The 20,295-nt window shown below is 35.7% G+C and overlaps 3 protein-coding genes and 1 long non-coding RNA gene across 4 annotated transcripts; 1 reads left to right on the top strand and 3 right to left on the bottom strand.

Moving 5' to 3' along the window:
- Positions 1 to 671: 671 nt before the first annotated feature.
- Positions 672 to 1,902, bottom strand: LOC119986295. Its single transcript, XR_005465224.1, has 3 exons — positions 1,762 to 1,902; positions 1,508 to 1,630; positions 672 to 963 (listed from the first exon to the last, which is right to left on the bottom strand). It is a non-coding gene; the product is annotated as an uncharacterized LOC119986295 (long non-coding RNA).
- Positions 850 to 2,096, top strand: LOC119986294. The gene is made up of 2 exons (XM_038830873.1): positions 850 to 1,100; positions 1,193 to 2,096. The coding sequence occupies exons 1-2, from the start codon at positions 881 to 883 to the stop codon at positions 1,981 to 1,983; spliced, it is 1,011 nt and encodes a 336-aa protein (XP_038686801.1). The 5' UTR covers positions 850 to 880; the 3' UTR covers positions 1,984 to 2,096.
- Positions 2,097 to 2,268: 172 nt separating this feature from the next.
- LOC119986290 (receptor-like protein kinase THESEUS 1) lies at positions 2,269 to 5,831 on the bottom strand. The gene has a single exon (XM_038830868.1). It carries the CDS (start codon positions 5,119 to 5,121, stop codon positions 2,596 to 2,598), a length of 2,526 nt encoding a protein of 841 aa, XP_038686796.1. The 5' UTR covers positions 5,122 to 5,831; the 3' UTR covers positions 2,269 to 2,595.
- Positions 5,832 to 17,329: 11,498 nt separating this feature from the next.
- LOC119986305 lies at positions 17,330 to 17,708 on the bottom strand. Its single transcript, XM_038830883.1, has one exon. The coding sequence runs from the start codon at positions 17,628 to 17,630 to the stop codon at positions 17,424 to 17,426; it is 207 nt and encodes a 68-aa protein (XP_038686811.1). The 5' UTR covers positions 17,631 to 17,708; the 3' UTR covers positions 17,330 to 17,423.
- Between the last annotated feature and the right edge of the window lie 2,587 nt (positions 17,709 to 20,295).

The raw sequence follows: 20,295 nt of genomic DNA, 5'->3' as shown, positions 1-20,295 counted from the left end.
TCGGCATATGGGCATTGAGTTTGATGGGCTTTGGGTTTCTACTTTGGTATATGTGAGCCTGTGAATGAGCTTATTGGACTATGGACTCATGCTGAGTCAACTGATGATTAGGTTGTGAGCTTGTAGAAGAGCTTTTTGGATCAAAGGCTCGTAGACTGACTCTGAATGCCATGGGCCTTTGCTGAGTTGGTTATTGCCCATGTCGTGGGTCTATTGGGCTTTAGATCGACAGTATGGCCCATTGGTCTTTCCAGGTAAACTGCTGCCTCGTCGTGGGCCAATTAGACTCGAATGTATACGTCATGGGCCTTGTAGAGTTGACTATTGCCCAGGTTGTGGGCCTATTGGGCTCAACTGTATAGGCCATGGGCCTTGCTATGTCGGTTGTTGCGCAGGACGTGGACATGTTGGGCTCGACTGTGTATGCCATGGGTCTTTCTATGTTGACTGATGCCCAAATTGTGTGCCTGTTAAGCTCCAGTGTACAAGTCACGGGCCTTGTTGAATGCTTTTAGGGTTCATACAGATTTCGCAAGTCTGTATGCGTGCATGTAAAGCTCCACACTGTCTTACAAAGCACGTCCATAAAAGGGTCCTTTATTGGCCTCACTTCCATGGTTGACATGCAGCCTATTATCAATATTAAATCCAAAATTACTGGCTCCAAAGCATTTGACCAAGATTAGCGTTCAAGCTTTAGCCAACAAAGCCATGTTCTTCTACTTGAGATGAACAACAAGAATGCACAAAGTCAGTAGCTTAGATTCCTTGAGAAGTATTAAGACACCCAAGTGAGACTATATAAGGAGATAACAGCTAACAAGAGAGGCATAATACTTGTGCAGTTGAGTTTAGGCAGTTGAAACTGAGAAGAGCAAGCATGGAAGTCTCCAACAGCAATGGCATATTGATTCTTCTGATACTCCTTGTATCCAGCGCACAAATCCATGCATTAACCAAGACCTGCACCATCCGGAAAAGCCCGTGCTTTCTCAAGAAGCTGATATGTCCGGCGGAGTGCCCAACAACAACTCCAAACGCGAAAGGCAAAGTTTGTTTCATCGACTGTGAATCCCCCATTTGCAAGGCAGAATGCAGAAGTAAAAAAACTAGTTCTGTTAAATCAAAATCACTTGTCCTTAAATAGTTTTGGACCATGACTCACAAAAGTTCTTTTTTCTTTTAACAACAGGGTGGAAACCAAATTGCAATCGCCCTGGAGCAGCATGCTATGACCCCCGTTTTGTTGGAGCAGATGGTGTTGTTTTCTACTTCCATGGCAAAAGCAATGAGCATTTCAGCTTAGTGTCTGATCTCAACCTCCAAATCAATGCCCATTTCATCGGGCACCGACCAGCTGGAAGGACCAGGGACTTTACTTGGATTCAAGCACTTGGTATCCTCTTTGATTCACAGACCTTCTCTCTTGAGGCCACCAAGGCAGCAGCATGGAATGATGAAGTTGACCTTATTAAGTTCACACACAATGGGAAGGAGTTAATCATACCTGAAGGCAATCTATCTGTATGGCAGTCCTCTGATAATGACATTAGGGTAGAGAGAACATCAAACAAGAACAGTGTCCTAGTCACTCTCCCGGAGTTTGCAGAGATTTCAGTCAATGTTGTGCCTGTGACGAAAGAAGATGATAGAATTCATAAATATCAGATACCTACTGATGACTGCTTTGCTCACTTGGAGGTACAGTTCAAATTCTATGGCTTATCATCCAAAGTTGAAGGAGTGTTGGGAAGGACTTACCAGCCTGATTACCAGAACCCTGCGAAGCTAGGCGTTGCAATGCCAGTGGTGGGAGGTGAGGACCTGTACAGAACCTCATCGCTCCTCTCTACCGATTGCGGACGATGTGTGTTCTCCCCAACCGGAGTTTTGGAACAAAAGGACCCATTGGCGATGGAATATGACATGCTTGATTGCACCAGCAGCTCGACAAGCGGGAACGGAATAGTTTGCAGGAGATAAATGCATCACTTTACTCAGCCAGTCTGATGGTTTGTGATCTGCTCCAATACTTGCACAATATGCTAATAATGGATTACTGTAGATACTTTTTTCTTTTTCTGCTTGCTAATTGTCATCTCCAAATCTCTAATGTTCATGGTACAATAAAAAGTAATCTTAATCTTTAAACCAAAAGAAAAGCTTTCAGTATGTATCTTCAAGCTTCAGCCTCATTTGAATATATAAGACAGCACAAATAAGAAAAAGGGCAAGCAAGTTTACCAACTTTCCCACATCCTATACTCATTCCATTGAACAAAAAATTCATTTATATAAATAATTCCGTAGCTCATGAAGGTATAAAACTTAACAAGGGCTACGAAAACCCAGATGAAGTTAATGAAATCCTTATGAAATCTTACACACATATCTGATGGATACATTGGCACCCATCAGTTGACTATATTACAAAATAAATATACTATGAATGAGATTTGAGGCAAAAGATCCAGAAAAGTAAGACATAACCTCAATCATTCTGGATAATTCCACCCACTCGCCAGTCCAGGATGCCAAACTGTTCAGGATATCCATTGGTAGAGACAATGAATAGCAGGGATATATGATTGCTTCTCATCTTCCTCGAGGATTGACTAGCTGAGAAAATACAGCGCTAGTGGCAGCATCATCATCTGTGCCAGAGTTTCTCACGTCAATTATACTTACACTGTTATCAAATGGCTCAAGTGGTGCCAACGGAATATCAGGTATATGGTTTGTGCTATTATCTTCAGGGTCCGTAAGTGCAGATGAAGTCTCTTCAAGCTGGAGAGCATATTCAAGATTCCACAAGACATCACCCATTGATGGCCTGTCAACTCCATACTCAGCAAGGCACTTCTCAGCTGTCTCTCCAAACTTTTTGAGGGAAGCTGGATTCACCTTCCCCACCAGATTGGAGTCCATAATTTGATCCAACATGCCCTTCTTCTGCCAGATCATTGCCCACTCGGCTATGTTAACTTGCTCCCTTGGAAGAACAGGGTTTAAAGCTGGTCTTGTGCATAGAACTTCCATTAGAACAACGCCAAATGAATACATGTCTGATTTCTCCGTGAGCTGTTGCCTTCTGAAGTACTCAGGATCGAGGTAACCGAAGCTACCCTTGACAGCAGTACTCACATGGGTCTGATCAAGAGCTGGACCTGTCTTGGAGAGGCCAAAATCAGCGACCTTAGCAACAAAATTGTCATCCAACAGAATGTTTGTTGTCTTGACATCTCGGTGGATGATACTTTGAGCAGCACCAGTGTGCAGATAATGGAGCCCCCTTGCTGCACCAATGCATATTTCAAGTCTTTGCTTCCATGACAGAGGTGGTAGATCCATTCCATACAGATGGCTTCTGAGGGGTCCGTTAGCCATGTATTCATAAACAAGGACCATTTCTGACCGTTCATCACAGTAGCCAATAAGAGAGACAAGGTGCCGATGGCGGAGCTTGGATAACATCTCAATCTCCGTTCTGAATTCTGCAAGGCCTTGTTCAGATCTTGGGTTTCCTCTCTTGACTGCCACCTTAGTGCCATCTTCTAGTGTTCCCTTGTAGACCCTTCCAAAACCACCAACTCCAAGAAGCAAACTTTCATCAAATTTGTTGGTTGCATCAATAATTTCTTGGAATGTGAAGATGCGGCCAAGATTAGATGAACCTAATGAAATGCAACTTGCTGTTCCACTCTTTTGAGAAGTTGTGGACATTTTTGTCGTTGTCATGGTCTGAGAGTTTCCATATAAGGGCAGAGGCAGCCATGAATGCCCTTGCTGAGGAGTCTTTGACCTACGCGCCATCAAATAACAGCAGTATAAACCAACTAAGGCGACAGCAGCTGCAGCTCCGATGACGGCACCAACTATTATTCCAATGTTTTTCTTCTTTGAGTGTGATTTAGGAAGGAAACTCTCAACAGAAGAAACCCCATCCAAGCTTCTAGCTTCATTGCTCATCTTCATGACCTCCAGGCCATTCATAGTTGCATTCGTAATATCTGCCATGGTATCTGGACCAACACTAACTGTCAGAGTACCTGAATCTTCTGAGGAATTGGAAATGAAATCCCTGTAATAGGGTACATTCAGGTTGCCCGTCAAGGATGAGAGGTCAAGACTCTCAAGAGCAATATCATCATTAATGTAGAGATTGAAGACCAGAGTGTTCATTGACCTGCTCAAAATATCACATAGATGTACCCGAACAAAATACCTGAAGTTTGGATTGACAGAAAACACCCATGTTATGTTGAAGTTCGGATTGGCTACATTAGCTTCTGCTCCCATTGTTTCAGCGGTGGCATAAACCATATTGGGTGCCGTTTCAGGTGTGACTGATGGGGGATAATTTATGGATGAAGGATTAACTGAAACAATCAAAGCAGAGCTGTTGACATGGAGGTATTTCACATCATTTTCCCATATTCTTCCCAGAGTATCATTTTGGGCTGTAATCAATGGACCCCCCACGTTTAGCCGGTAAATAGTTTCAAAGGCAATTTCGGAAAGACCACTAAATGGGATAGAAGGATGTAGAGCCAATGCCTGATCAGGGAAGACCTCGTTCGGAATGGAGACAACTTCTATGGCATTAACAAATGTTACTGAATTGTTCAAAGGAATGAAAGTAAGCGTCAAAGAATCAGAAGTCACATTGATTGCATACTCCTTGAACATATAAGAACCATTGTAATTCTTGAAAGTGAAGTTGTTCAAGAGCACTACATCATCTGTGACTACAGTTATTGAGGCTGATGCCAACTTTTGGCTTGAACTGGGAAGAGGATAGAAATAAAGGCGGACCCAATGCCGGCCTTCTTGTTCAATTTTAAATTTGTAAGAGGCTATGCTAGAGAAAATTCGAGCAGATTGGTATATTGGAGATGGGGCACTAGAATTGGAACTTGCAGCAATGGAGTTCCCACTCTTCAAGAGCCCCGAATCGGGAACGAAGGTTCTGCCTTCCAAGGTGACATTTTTGGAAGAACCACATGCGATCAAGTAATTATCAATAGGAGTAAATGAAGCAGATGATTTGTGACAAAGAAACTCAAGCAACAGACAACCAAGAACAAAAGGTACCCACTTCTCAATCTTCATCTTCACCATTTGCAGAGATGAAAATGCTGAAGAGCCCCACAAATCAAAAGGATGTCCAATTCCTAACTTAGCCAACTAAAACAACCACACTGCTGCAGTAACCAATCCCCAATGCACCAAGATCCACAAAATACCCCAAATTCACTATTAACAAGCCCTCAAAAGACCCAACTGCTATAAAAAGAAAGAGTTCCCAAATCACAACTCCACAGAACCCGATATCCCAGAACTACCAGATCTGTCTAAACAATGCCAATCGAACTAAACTCCATTCAAACCAACAAACTAATCACTATAATCAAAGAATGTGTAAGGCAACACCTAGAAAGACAAAAAATTTCTCAATCTACACAAATTTTTCAGTTACTTTACCTCAAGAAGAGAAGCGGAAGACGGGTACAAAATCCGGGTAGATAGCAAGATGGGTATTGATTGAATGCTCAAAGATCAAAACCCAGTTGAGAAATAGTGAATGCAGCCATGAAAACCCATCAAGCACTGCTTTTTAGTGCAGCTACAACACAACAACCCTTTCCAGGCTGTTGATTAGGCTGTCATTTACCAGTGGAAGAGAAAGAGGACCCCACAAAGAATAAGAAAAATTATACAATGAAACTTCCCTTCAAGATCTCTTCAATATAGCTTTAACTCTTGAACCCCCAGACCCCAGGCTGTTAACAGAAGGAAAGATGCTGGGGTATGATTTTGACGGTACTATGTGTGGAATATAAATATATAATAACATGAAACGCCATGAGAGACCCTCCTCTGTCTCTGACTCTCGTTCTCTACTTTTGTTTTTTTATTTTTTATTTTTTATTTTCTGTTTCAATATTATGTATAGTGACATGTTTGTTAGGGTGTCAAAACTCTGTGTGGTCCGAATTACTGAATTTGTTCGATCCAGATTAAATCAAGTTCGAACATAAGTTATATGTCTGAAATGTGGATCCAAACATAAAATTTTTATCCGATTTAAAATCGAGTCAAAATTCAAACACATAAATCATGTTCGGACCCTAACCCATATAAATTTATTGTTCGATTTACTTGTTTGAATTTAAACTAATCCGGATGTAGTCAATTAAGTACGTCTAAAATCCAATCAGAATTAGGGTATGGATATGTAACTATTTTGTAAACACATGATATTGTTCAACCTGTAATCGATTATTTGTCTGAAAATGACATGCAGCCCATCAGTTTCGTAGCTCATGGGAATCCAACAGGTTTATTCTATTAATTTAATCAATGAAATAGTTTTATTTCCATTCTTTTATCTCAAAATTCATTATCCAAAATTTATTGTTTTAATATAGATTCTATTATTTTTTAAAACACAATTTAAAATTCATTGTTTTAGTTCTGAATTCATTTGTTTTTGAAATTCCATTTAAAAAAATAATGGAATTAATAAATTTCAATTAAAAAAATAATGGAATTAATATTTACCCAATAAAACGCATCGACAATGGATATTGTTTGAAAGAGTTTTTGTGTTGATTTTGAATATGTAATTTTTTAAAAAATCTAACATTTATTTTAAGAGTTAAAACGTTTTAAATTTTCGTTTAAGATACTTTGACTCCCGTAGAAGCATGATTTTTTTTTATTTTTTTTCTCGTTTGTTTATATATATGTTTTTTTTTTTTAAAAGAAAATCCTTGAAGAGAATGGCTGCTTTGCTGGGACCAACGATCAATGGGGCCCACTTTAACGCGGCTTCGAGTTAGGAAGGAGACAAGTTAACTGCGTGAATGACGGTGTAAGGTCAGCAACAAAAAGGTCCATGTGTTTGTTTTTGTAGGAAACTTCATTATTATTTATTTTTGTATATTTAATATTTAATAATTACAGATAAATTTTCTCAAGTTTTGGGTTACAAGAAAGTAGAAACGACTGTTTTTTTATTAGATTACAATAATATAAAACGTGAGAATCTATAGGAACCTTGGTAAGGACTTCGTTATTGCAAAGGACAATGTTAGAGACCCCTAAAATTTAACCTCCAAAAGTTTTCTAAATCTATGTGACATTAAAATAACCATTGATTAAAAACACACATGTAGGGCCCACTTCACATCCAACACTCCACAATAAATGGGGGATTTTTAGGGATCACTTTTTGGGAGGTCTCAAGCATTATCCTATTGCAAATTAGTGTGTTATTAATTTTGACAACACTTCGCGTAATTAGATATTTCTCATAACTTAAGATATAAAGAATATCGTCCAAGGTCAAATTCGATTATAAGTTAGCGCAGCTACTTTTAAGTGGTTTACGCTATACCACAGCTCAATTAGTCTGTCGAGTGGGTTTGTGTGTGTTTAGCCCAGTCCGAATTTAGACTTAGTGGTTTGTCCAAAGAACATGCATGTTGATTTGTTGCTGGATAAAAAAAAATCGGTAATTTTGGCTAACTTTATGTGAAAATATTAGCTAATTAGAACAATACATTTCGAAATATATATATATATATATAAAGTTGTTCCAAGTTTTAGGGTAACGAATTGAAATTGACAAATGTGAGATTATCATGCATGTGTCATGTTACTACTTGATTTATTAATTAGGTGTAACATCACATGGGATAAGATTTTGTGGATTAGGTTGATTTTGATGTTTGTATGGAATTCATTACTCTTTGCATGGTTTTGTCAATAATTATATGGTGGAGATTTACATGCCAAAAAATAGAATCGTCCTATACTAATCCTCAATCACAAGTTATTGCAATATAGTGATTGAAGTGTAGCACTACAAACACAAATCGATGTGTAATACCCTGATGATCAAGATTCGAATCCCCCTTCCCGTTTCAAAAAAAAATCTTAAAATTAACATAATATAGAGACAACACACTCCAATCAAATTGTGTGGAGTTGGATTGAAATTCTTGACAGAAAAATCCGTGAGTAAATAGTGATCGCTTCACAAATTTACATTATTTTTTTAGCCGATAATGACACCATACAAGTTTATCCTTTGGACATCCGATATGAATCTAAAATTGGATCGTCAGAAAAACAACTTTATATGATGTTTCATGTTAGGATCAATGAAACAATTTTATCATTATTTTTGATAAATTATTGTAAATATACTGTAACTTTATGTATTACATAAACTATTTACGATTGGTGGAGTTGAGAATGAATATTATTAGTTGAGAGAATCAAAAAATTTTTTGGGCGAACTCATTATTTATATTGATAGAGCACATTTTTACAATCGGTAGAACAATCCATACAAGATATTTTTATAAGTAAACAAAAATATATCTACCCAAAATAGAAGAAAGAGTAATGCAAATATTAGCTAATTAGAACAATACATTTCGAAATATATATACCTATAAAGTTGTTCCAAGTTTTAGGGTAACGAATTGAAATTGACAAATGTGAGATTATCATGCATGTGTCATGTTACTACTTGATTTATTAATTAGGTGTAACATTACATGGGGTAAGATTTTGTGGATTTGATTGTGATGTTTGCATTGAATTCGTTACTCTTTGCATGGTTTTGTCAATAATTATATGGTGGAGATTTACATGCCAAAAAATAGAATCGTCGTATATTAATCCTCAATCCCAAGTTATTGCAATATAGTGATTGAAGTGTAGCACTACAAACACAAATTGATGTGTAATACCCTGATGATCAAGGTTTGAATCTCCCTCCCCGTTTAAAAAAAAATCTTAAAATTAACATAATATAGAGACAACAAACTCCAATCAAATTGTGTGGAATTGGATTGAAATTCTTGGCAAAAAAATCCGTATTTACATTTATTTTTTAGCCGATAAACAAGTTTACTCTTTGGACATTCGATATTAATATAAAATCAGATCGTCCGAAAAACAACTTTATATGATGTTTCATGTTAGGATCAATGAAACAATTTTATTATTATTTTTGATTAATTATTGTAAATATACTATAACTTAATGTATTACATAAACTATTTACGATTGGTGGAGTTGAGGATGAATATTATTAGTTGAGAGAATCATTTTTTTTTTTTGGGAACTCATTATTTATATTGATAGAGCACATTTTTACAATCGGTAGAACAATCCATACAAGATATTTTTATAAGTAAAGAAAAATATATCTACCCAAAATAGAAGAAAGAGTAATGCAAATATAAGGAATGCAACTCAAGTTTACGGCCCTTTTGACCCTTTGGGTCACCCATAAATGGGTTTGAACATGGTAATCGAAGTAACTTTAATCGACAAGTGATGAGAATACTACAAACTAAATACATCTTGCAATGGAGAAATTGAAAGAGCAAGGTTGCAACTCCATCTCCAATCTCCATAGCCAAAACAAGGTTAGAAGAGCACGAAGGCCAACGGATATGTCATTTTAAGTGATCCACAAATCGATCAGTGTTAAAAAAATCGTAAAAATCGAGCAGACTGTCAAATTGATCAATTGGGTGGTTATTTTTTGAAAAATAGTTAGAACCGATCGATAATATACCGAAATAACCAAAAAAATTTGTTGATAATCAACCGATTGGTCGATCAATTCATGTAAAAACGAAAGGAAAAAAACCCGACCGTAACAGATCGTTTACACACCAGCACAAATATGATCTGGATGAAAATAAGAGACTTTAGTTGTCAATCGACCGCAAAAGTGTCGGAAAATAAGGTAGAGAAACACAAGTAAATAGTTTTGAAATAAATTAGAAAGCAACATGGAGGACTCCCCAAGATTGGAAATTTTTTTGAGAACATTTTATGTAGAGTGAATAACGAATCAAATTTGATTAACCACACTAATACCCTTGCACTCACCAAAATACTTGGAGAGAGTGAAGCAATCTATATTTTACAATAATTAAAAAAAAAAGGAGAGTAAAACTAGCAAGTGGTAGCATCACCGGCTCTGACGGCGTTAGAGTGATAGAATCTACAGCACAGGACCGTTATCGTTGACGTCGACATGTTCCTCCTCATATGTTTTCCACACAGAAGCACCGCACTCGGAAGTCGGAGCACATGCACACCCACTTTCAACGTCTCTGTCTGTCTGTCTATCGTTTGATATTCTGAATTATATTCGTAAGATTGAGGTGCTTGTTAACCGACTTACCTCATAGGTGATTGGACTAACCGGTACACAAGTTGTCGGCGTGAACAATTCTTTGGATGTGGTGTGGATCCACAGGGGAGGAAAAGATCTCCTACATTAATAATCTTTTTCTTTTTCAGTTGATAATTGAGTGTGAAATGTGTGAGTAGTAGCTGGAGAATTTTCTAGTGGAGTGACATTGGTGTTGTTTGGGAGTGCTGTCAACTGTTATGAAGTGCTCTGAGTTGAGTTGGAACGTAAAAGGTTGTTTGGCACATCACTTTTAAAACTGTAGTGCGGTGCTGTGATGTACATTTACGTTGCACAATTCAACATATTTTAAGTTGTTTGGAAGTGCTGTGAGGTGAGTTCTATTGTAAAAACATTTGATGTGTCGTAAAAAATTGTTGTGGTGTAAAGTGCACTAAACGCAGTGTAAACACACTGACAAACACTATCACTGAGTCAAGAAAGGCAATGGAAGCGGTTTAGAGAAGACAAACGAGATCGGATTTTATGAAGACTTTTAATCTTCTTGAGTTTTTATTTTAGGGATTTAAATGGACGGGACACTTTGAATTAATGTTTGAAAGGGACATCAAAGCATGTTCAAATCAACTAATAATTAAATTAATATTATTTAAAAATAAAAAAAAAACAACAAAGAGTCAGTTTAAGACTTTAAGTGCTCATTATATGTATTTTTTTTTACCTAAAAATGATAACATACAAACTTTTCTTTATATCATCTCACATGGCCTAACTCGGGTCATCAAGCCTGTGCACATAAATTTTCTAACCTCATGACAAAATAAGTTAGACAAAACATAACACGTGGTCATTTAGGTCACCATATCATTTTAGACAGCATATATGATACTCTTCAAATCCTCCATCAAATCGAGCCATAATAATGTAGTTATACTGTTGTCTTTGTGTAGTGGATACTGGATAAGACACCGCCAGTTACGTTCGGCCCCGTGAATAAAGGTGAGCGCCGCGTTTTGATGATATATTCATTTAGCAGAAACTAATCCCTCCCACTAATTGATATTAGTCAAACTTTACGTGTTGTTTAGTGCGAGATACGTGATCTCTCCCTGCATGTCTTCTCTCGCACGCTTTGATTGTCGTTTTGTCAAAGCTTTTTTTTGCCTTCCAGGCCAGATGGGTTGTCGTTTCATAATGTCTTAAGAAAAACACAATTCAAGCTTTTCTACTATATATTAGTTGCTTATTTAGATGTGTTGTTGCGATTTGAAATAAATTACAAGAGGGTGGGTGTGTGTGTATAACATAGTACTGTATTTGACAAAAGTGTGGCATGTCGATCGTGTTAAATAATCACTCATATTATATAATTACTTAATACCTAAAGTCTTAAAACATAAAACAATCGATTTGAGGCCCTAAACGATGGAATTTCGCAAAACTATGGTGGGGCTTGATTCGGTTCAAAATGCCGTTTCGTTTCAGCCGGTCAAATTTCATCGAAAACCGACAACGTTAGTAAATTTCCCAGTTGAGCAGTCACACCCTCAAAAATGATTTTTACTAGTTAGTAAAAGTTGTAATTACTTGTAATTTTCTGTTGTTTCTATGAAATCAACTCCAAAACACTCCAAATAAAAGCAAAAAAAAATAAAAATGAAGAAGGATCTTTGGGAATGACATCATGTTATTTGTCCTCTTTTTATAGAAAACAGAAAAAGAGAGAAATTTATGTTTTTTTTAATATTAGTATTACATTTTGATCCGTCGGGACTGACGGGCCTCGAACCCGCAAGAAAGGGGAAGAAGTGCGAGAGATCGGGGGTGGAGCCCCCGTGGTATCGTACGGTATTATTGGTGAGTGTTGATTAGTTTTAGTATGAGATATAATTATATTTTTTGGATACCTAGATAATTGATACAAAAGGAAAAACCTAGTCGAATTGTACTACTCGAATTCTCATAGTGAAAACAATTATAAACTCTATGAACATAAACACTCTGGCCGAACCATGCAAATCATGTGTTTCTTCTTCTTCTTTCTCTGCTTTGATTGTTCCGTGTTTATTATTACTCTATTATTTGATTGTTTGCGAGAACCTATTTTACAACATATCGTGGGGGCATTATCATCAATGCATCAAATTGTATAAACAAATATAAAATTAGAAGGTTAATTGTGATGTTATTGAATAAATATTGGACTATAGAAAAAAAATAAAATAAAAATGTTTATGTAGTGATGTGGATGTGATTGCCCAATTTGATGTCTGTCTTGTTTTGTAATTATGGGCTAATTGACTGCATGACCTGTCAATCTGTCATGCAAATTGCAACGTGGGTGACGTCATTTTCTTAAAACCCCTCCTCGGAGTGTGACACACTCATGCATGACCATTGACCAGCTACTGAGGCTTATGAGTTACAAACATGGGCCAAGCCCAACGAAATGCTTGCTTGGGTCGAAAGAATTCTCCAAACCAAACCCGGTTTTAAGGGTATAAGCCCAAACAATTCATTCCAATATAACAAAGTTACCCCTCACATCGCGATAGCAGTCTATAAAATTATAAATCGAAGTGAAAAGTAGGCACCATGACTAAAGAAAAAAAAAAACAAACACTGCGATGACTAACATTATTTCGAGATGAACACGGACAGACTAAACAATAAACATAAAACAGACGCAACATACATGGATTGGATGGATCTAGGTTATTGACTTCAATTTCATCAAAAAAATATTGATCTCCACCATATCTAGGAGCCCGATCACTGTGCATTAGATATGTGTCATTGAAACACACCAGAAGAACTGGTGTGGTGAAGAATTCACGATAGATGAATGAGAAGATTCAGATTTCACCTTCATGAGAGACGATGTGGTGAAAACCCCTAAAACATTCTTTATTCAACAAAAAAAAAAGAAGAAAGAAAACAAAAAATCCATACAAGAGAAGTGTATGTCTATGCTAGGGGAGGAGGATGAAAGACAGGAGGCTTATCGCCGTCCTCCTCCCCTTACCTTGAAAAAATAGCTTTCGAAGTTGAGAGAGAGGTGTAGGCCATATAAATATTGGGCTATTTGGAAGTTGGAACGTTCCACTTTTCTTAAATACCTTGGTAAATCGCAAGGAACTTTTCTGAACATAACTGATGCTTCTTTTCACTTGTGAATGTCATATTTTTATACTTTTATTTATTCATTATTATGTATTTTCTTGGTTGAAATTGAATCATCCTAAGTGATATATCAGAGACCCGATGTTAAACTATATATATATATATATATATATATAGAAATTCTCCTAAGTGGATCAAAAAGTGTGGATCAACATTGTGGATCAAAATCCAATGGTTATAATAAAGCATAACATAAGTGGGGATCATAAATTTATTATGGGACCCACCGCATCTATGATTGAAAAATAAATTCACAAAGTTTATCCACACTTTTGGTTCACATAAAAGAATTTATATATATATATAAATATAAATATATATATATATATATATATACACACACACATATATATGTGGATGGATATCTCTTTTGAAGAGGACGGATCGAATTTCGTTACGTCAATTGACTTAGCTATCTACCAATATTGTGACGAAAAATGTCTCCTTATATACTTATTATCCATACATTTGTCATATTTAAAATTAAGGCTAAATCATATTTTGTACCTTTGAAGTTACATGTTTTTCTCGTTTCTATCCTTAAAGTTTAAAATTTACCCCAAATACCCTCTATGTTTCAAAAAGTAAGTTGTTTATGTCCCGAAATCACTGTACCGATGAGTGATAGCCGGAAATTACTTATTTGGCAACCGAAAGTGCATGTTGACTTATCCACGTCATTATTTTTATTAAAATAATTTACATGTCATTTTTTTATTAAAAAATACACTAAATGAAAAACAGAAAAGAATGGAGTGGTTGTAGAACAGAGAAGAACGGAGGCAAGCTTGTTTGCCGATGAAGGGGTTGAAGAAAGGAGGCACGTGGCATCTCTGGATCTCACTGGGCTCGACCTATCCGGTACTCTCTCTCCTGAAATCGCCACATCCTCTTCCTCCAAGACCAGCACATCTTCTCTGGTAAGGACATACTCATATCTTCTTTTTCTACAAAATCAGGTTCGTCATCATCTGCTTCTATAGAGACTCCATTTGATTCATTAGCCTCTTTCCCTCCCGAAAAAGATTCCTCCTATAATTAATGGACTTTTACCAATCAAAAAGTTCTGAAGTTCCATGTCTCCTGAGATCTATGAGATTGTCGGCCTAACAAAAGAGTCCGGTCTGGATCTCCAGGTAGTAGCAGCTATGCCATGTGACAGGTTGCTAATTGAGGGAGAGAGATTTATGTGTTTGTGAGCAAAAGAAGATGAGAAGTTGGGGTTTTACCGAGATTGGGAGATTGCAGATCTTGGACCAAGCTGTGTTCTTCGTTATGGTTTTTGTTTTTGTTTTTGTTTTTTTTTAATTTTACAGCTGTAAAATTATTGATTCTAAAATGTTTTATTTCTTTTTGAGTTGACTTTTTTAACTATAAAATGTGTGATGTGTATTGCATAGGTGCACTACAGTTTGCCACCTCTGCATAATCCGGCGAGGATATTGCCGGAGAGTCTGACTTGGGATAGAAATGAATGACTATTTGAAATATTAAGGACATTTAAGATAAATTTTAAACTTGAAGGACAGAAATAAGAAAAACGTGAAACTTTAAGGGCATAAAATATGGTTTAGCCTTTAAATTAATGTCAATGATATTTAATGTAAGTCCCTTTATCCCAACCATATATATGCCCACATTTTCTGACTATACTTATGTACATTATTATTGGTTCACATATTTTAGTTAACTAGGTACAAACCCTTCTTAAATTCTGCCTTGTCTGCATCTGGTCTCAAATTTGGACAAGTCCATATAAATTTTGTAATAATTATAGGTGCATCAAGTTCATGAACCACATATTTTGAGAAAGGTGGAATGGAGATTGAGATTGATATCTACATTTATAGTTTCAAAAATCAATTTAATTTTATGTCAGGATGGTCCACAGTTAATAGACAGAAGAAAAAACAGAATCATTTATTGTTGATAAATTTGGAGAAAACATATGATAGAGTGCTTTGCGAAGTCATGTGGTAGATTTTAGAGAAGAGATAGTTTCGATTAGTTATATTATTATGATCAAGGAGAAGTCGTAGTTAGTGTTAGGACTAATGGAGGAATTACATGTGAGTTCCCCGTCACAATAGGTTTGCACCAAGGGTTGACACTAAACTCATTCATATTTGTTATAGTGATTGATGAACACACAAAATATCCAAAGTGAGGTACTTTGGTGTATGTTGTTTACAGATGATATAATATTAGTGGATGAGACAATATTGCGAGTTAACTCAAAACTCGAAATGTACGTGGAGGCATGCATTAGAGTCTAAACGATTTAATTAAGTATAACTAAAACGTAATATGTGAAATGTAAGTTTGGTAAAAATAGACAATGGAACGAACAACCGATTGAATCACATAGGAGATAAGTAACAAAAAGTAAGGTTTTTAAATATATCAACTCGATTCTCCAAGATGGAGACATTAGTGAAAATACTAAGATTAAAAACTTATGGATGAAGTGGAGGAGTGCACATGAGGTTTTATGCAACCAAAGAATTATTTTAAGGTTGAAGGAAAAATCCTTTAGGTTGACTATACAACCCGTGATGATGTATGGTTCTGAGTATTAGGTTATTAAGAGATCACAGATTCAAAAAATGCATGAAGCATAAATGTGAATGTTTCATTGGGTGCATGGGCACACGAGAGAAGATAAGTTAATAAATTAGATTTAATGTAGGAGTAGCAACAATTGGAGATAAGATACGAGAAACCCGTTAAAATGGTATGAGCATGTACAACATAGAAATAACAATACGAAAATGAGGAGAATCGAAAGAATTTTTATATGAGAGAGTAAGAAACGAATAAGAACATATAAAAATACATGGTTTGAAGTAGTAAGAAAAATATATGAATTGAATAATAACTAATTAATGAAAGTAAGATCCTAAATAGAAATGAATGACGAAAACAAATACAAGTAGTGGATTCTTATTGATTTTCTCATAGACTCTTGTACGTAGCTTACCACAAATTTTTGGGATAAAAGATCGGATGATGATGAGTTACAAACCATTCTTAATTAATTAATTAGTTACCACAACTAGGTTGCTCAACTAATTATATTAGTGCCTATAACTAATGGGTTTGCTTCAAATTTTCTTGGTGCATGCATGGCTTAGAAGCCTTAATTTTTTTACGCAAATTGATCAGGCAAGCTAGCTATTGACAACATTAGTTACTAAATAGGTTTGTATTAAGTTGGCTAAGAGAACCTAGTTAGGCTAATTTGGTACATCGAATTCTGGTTGGGTTTCCATGAATTTGTTTCATCATGACCTTGTCCTCTTACAATATACATTAATTAGGTGTGTCAGGAAAATTTCGATGCCTCCCACATTTGACTGGAACTCTGGGCTATTATTTTCATGGTCAAGTGGTACATATTTATTAGGGTTAGGTGGAATTCAATATTGGAAGATTTTGAGTATCCTTCGAGAAGTACCATAATCAATCTTGTGGACAACTTTGTACGTCGTATGGATCCATGATCAATTATTTTTTTATAAGTTAGGTTTTTTTTTTTTTAAATTTATTATTAGCTTGAGGGAATTGGAACATGTGATCTTTACCATAGCTAGTTAAAGTTGAATATCAAAATATGCCTATTATTTATATTTGATGTATACTAATATTATTTTTGTAAACTAGCTTGTTTCATTTGTTAGACATCCAAGCCCAAACACATCAACAAATAATGTCTGTTATGGGTTACGACCCCCTCGAATTTGTTCTGATGGACCATCTCTGTAGTACTTAGGTGCAAAGAATGTATTTATTATGTGAGATGTGCTTAACCTTTACTTAAATGTCATTCGAATGAGTTATGTCAATCTAACGTTAGATAATATATAAATCTTGACAATCCCCAGCACTTTTGAGTGGTTCATGTTTGACTCTCCATGCACACAACATATAAATGTACAAAAAATACTGTAACTCTGTTAAAGACTTTTCTTTGCATGTATAAACAAACAATCAAACTTACCTAACAGAACAAACCCAGAGTTATTGGTACATGGAGGAACTCCAGAATCTATGCATAAGACTTAAGAACAGCACCACAGAAGCTACAAATAATCGCCCTCCAAGACCTCCAATAAAATGGAACATAACAAAACCTAGTCGCCGTCTTCATATCCGCCACTCTTGCGCTCCGGCCACACCTCGAACACGTCCCGGCCACCGGTTTGCTGCTCCTTATCTTCCTCTTCTGATCCACCAAGAAACAAAAACAAACCATTTTGACACAAAAACTCAGAATCTATTGAAGTAGAAGAAGAGATTTTGTGTTTTCAGAAGCTTGATGGTAATACATATCGTATTTATAGTGGCTACCAGCTAGGCATACATATATTGTGTGTTTCTCACATGCAGAATCCCATAGTGTTTTAAAAGTGCGGGATAGGTTTTCAGCCGTTCATCATATCAAGTGGCTCTGACCCACATTAAGGTACACCTGTGCAATGTCAGTAATCAAAGGTGAAAAATTGTATCCCGCACTTCAAGAAATTCACCGGATCCCGCATGTGAGAATTGGGGTACGTATTGAAGGTAAAGATATTTTAGGTGTTATTGTCCTGCTGATTGAGCGGTTGATGGTTGACACGTGTACGGTTGTGGAGGTTAAGATTTTGTTGGAATAGTATTTGTTCATGCGTTTGTGGCGGCAAACCTGCTTAGGTTATCATACAACCCTGTGGGTGTGTGACACGTGTACAATGCAGTTGGAGGTTGTAAATGTTTTGATAAGACGTCGCTGTGTTAATTAATGACAATTAAACTAAAACATCTCAGACGTCGCTGTGTGTTTTTTATTTTTTTTCTCCTTCTTCTTCTTATAAAAAAAAAAAAAAAGAATTAATGTTTTCGAGAACCTTTTAATAAATAATATTATTGGTGGTTAAATTAATTAATTGTGTGTATTAGGAGTGTAAATGGTCTGTTACGATCGATTTTCTTTTTCGGTTTTTTGACATTGATTTAACTGACCAATCGATCGGCGTTCGGTTATTTTGATCAGTTATACGTAATTTTTTTAAATAACTGACCCATCAATCGGTTTGACGATCAATTCGATTTCTATGGTATTTTTTAACATTCCTAGTTTGTACTGATTAAAATCACCCACCATTAAATACTGAACTAAAAAGGTTTAAAAGAAATTGAAGAAAAAAATCAAAGAAAGGATTCATGGAATTTTCTTTTTTATATGTATTTGCAAAAGTTTAAAGTTTGTATATATGTATATTGCTATTAATGATTTTTAGTTAGAACTTCAATCATAATCATATATGTATATTGCTATATATTAATGATTTTAGATCATTATATATATGTAGATATATAACTAATAACATCCGTCGAACCAAACCTTTCCATGCACTAAATTTGACATTATTATAAATGAATTTAATGACTTTTGATAGTAGATTAGACAACCCATTAAAGAAAATGAACAAAGAAGAAAGAAAGATCATATAGTCAACATCAAAAATATGATCCTCGTGTTTGGTCTACGATTTTTGGGTTGTGTTATCAAATTAAATGTTAAGTTACTTGACAACCTAATATGTGTTGACATCTCCTTTATGGATTTTTTTTTAAAAAAAAAAACCGACAACAATACTCTACAATTTATACCATTTGGATTGGGATTATAAAAATTTATCCAGAAAACCGAATTGAACGATAGATTTTCGGTCAAAAAAAACATATTTCTTTAAATAACCGATAAAAAAACGAAAAAATCGATAATGATCGATCGACTAATTAGTTAAATTTATGTCAAAAACTGATCGTTTTCATGCACCCTTAATTTGGACATCCGATATGGGTATAAATTTGCATGCACAGAAAATTTATCACCCGACGACATGGTAAGCGGGGCCAAACCCCAATACCTGACCAAGAGAATATTACTACAAATGAAAATCGAACTAAAAACCTTTCGAGTTCATAGGGTTTGACAAAAAAAAGCCCAATATCAACCAATAAAATCATAATAGATTGATCATACAAAGCAAGTTGAATCATGAACCACCATTTTTTAAGAGAAATCATTGTCACATAACAATTTTCTACTATTATACTATATATTCCTTTTTTTTCCCAAAACAATAGAAGTATAAAACATGTGTTAAAATTAGTACTATATATATATATATATAGTAGTGGATCCAATTAAAAGCCCTTCTTTAATAAAAGTGCACCAGAAATACAAAATTATAGTATATAAATCGTTGAAATTGATAAAAATTAATGTCATTGAAACAAAAATTAGTGTTCTCTAACTTCTCAAAAAAAAAATAAAAAATAGTGTTCTCACCAAATGGTGGAAATATGAGCTTAAAGCTTTGAAATTTTGGGCTTAAGCCAAACTTGGCCCAATCAATGTGAGGCCCATTACCTTTCACGTCCTTGGCGGGTGCCTCCCCTTAGCCCTTGCCAATTTTCTAAGATTTCAATCATCTCTAACGGGCTTCAGTTTCTGTATGTAAATGAGGGTCTTTATGCAAGTCCGTGAATAAAGATAGTAAAATTTATGTTTTGATGTGCATGCGTCTTTGATTTTGATTCTATGCTGTTGCTTGATTTCAACTTGGTATGTTTGGGACCTAATAAGTTGCAAGAAAGTGAAAGGAAAATTATGAACTTTTCAGTTGTTGGATACCTCATATAGGTTTTGCAAGTGTAGTTGAATTACACTTCAAAATTTCATAGGTGTTTTTTTTTTTTTTTTTTCAATTCAATTGATCGTGGCGGCTTGGATGGGATGACCTAGGCCGCGGCCAAGGCCCCCAAATCCCAGAAGGCCCCATATGTAGTTGCCATAAAAAAATTATGATAGTCACTCGCATGTCATTAAAAGAGTCATTTTGATTGAGAGAGAGTGATTTTACTTACTA

This window comes from Tripterygium wilfordii, chromosome 19 (genome assembly GCF_013401445.1).
Source record: "Tripterygium wilfordii isolate XIE 37 chromosome 19, ASM1340144v1, whole genome shotgun sequence".
NCBI lineage: Eukaryota > Viridiplantae > Streptophyta > Magnoliopsida > Celastrales > Celastraceae > Tripterygium > Tripterygium wilfordii.
Note: the sequence above shows the minus strand (reverse complement) of the source record. Positions and strands in the feature narration are given on the sequence as shown.

Bases quoted from the DNA above. Each gene is read 5' to 3' on its own strand.
- LOC119986294 (XM_038830873.1), top strand. From the start codon at position 881: ATGGAAGTCTCCAACAGCAATGGCATATTGATTCTTCTGATACTCCTT. The intron at 1,101-1,192 runs GTAAAAAAACTA...TTTTAACAACAG, and splicing joins TTGCAAGGCAGAATGCAGAA to GGTGGAAACCAAATTGCAAT.
- LOC119986290 (XM_038830868.1), bottom strand. From the start codon at position 5,121: ATGGTGAAGATGAAGATTGAGAAGTGGGTACCTTTTGTTCTTGGTTGT.
- LOC119986305 (XM_038830883.1), bottom strand. From the start codon at position 17,630: ATGGTTTGTTTTTGTTTCTTGGTGGATCAGAAGAGGAAGATAAGGAGC.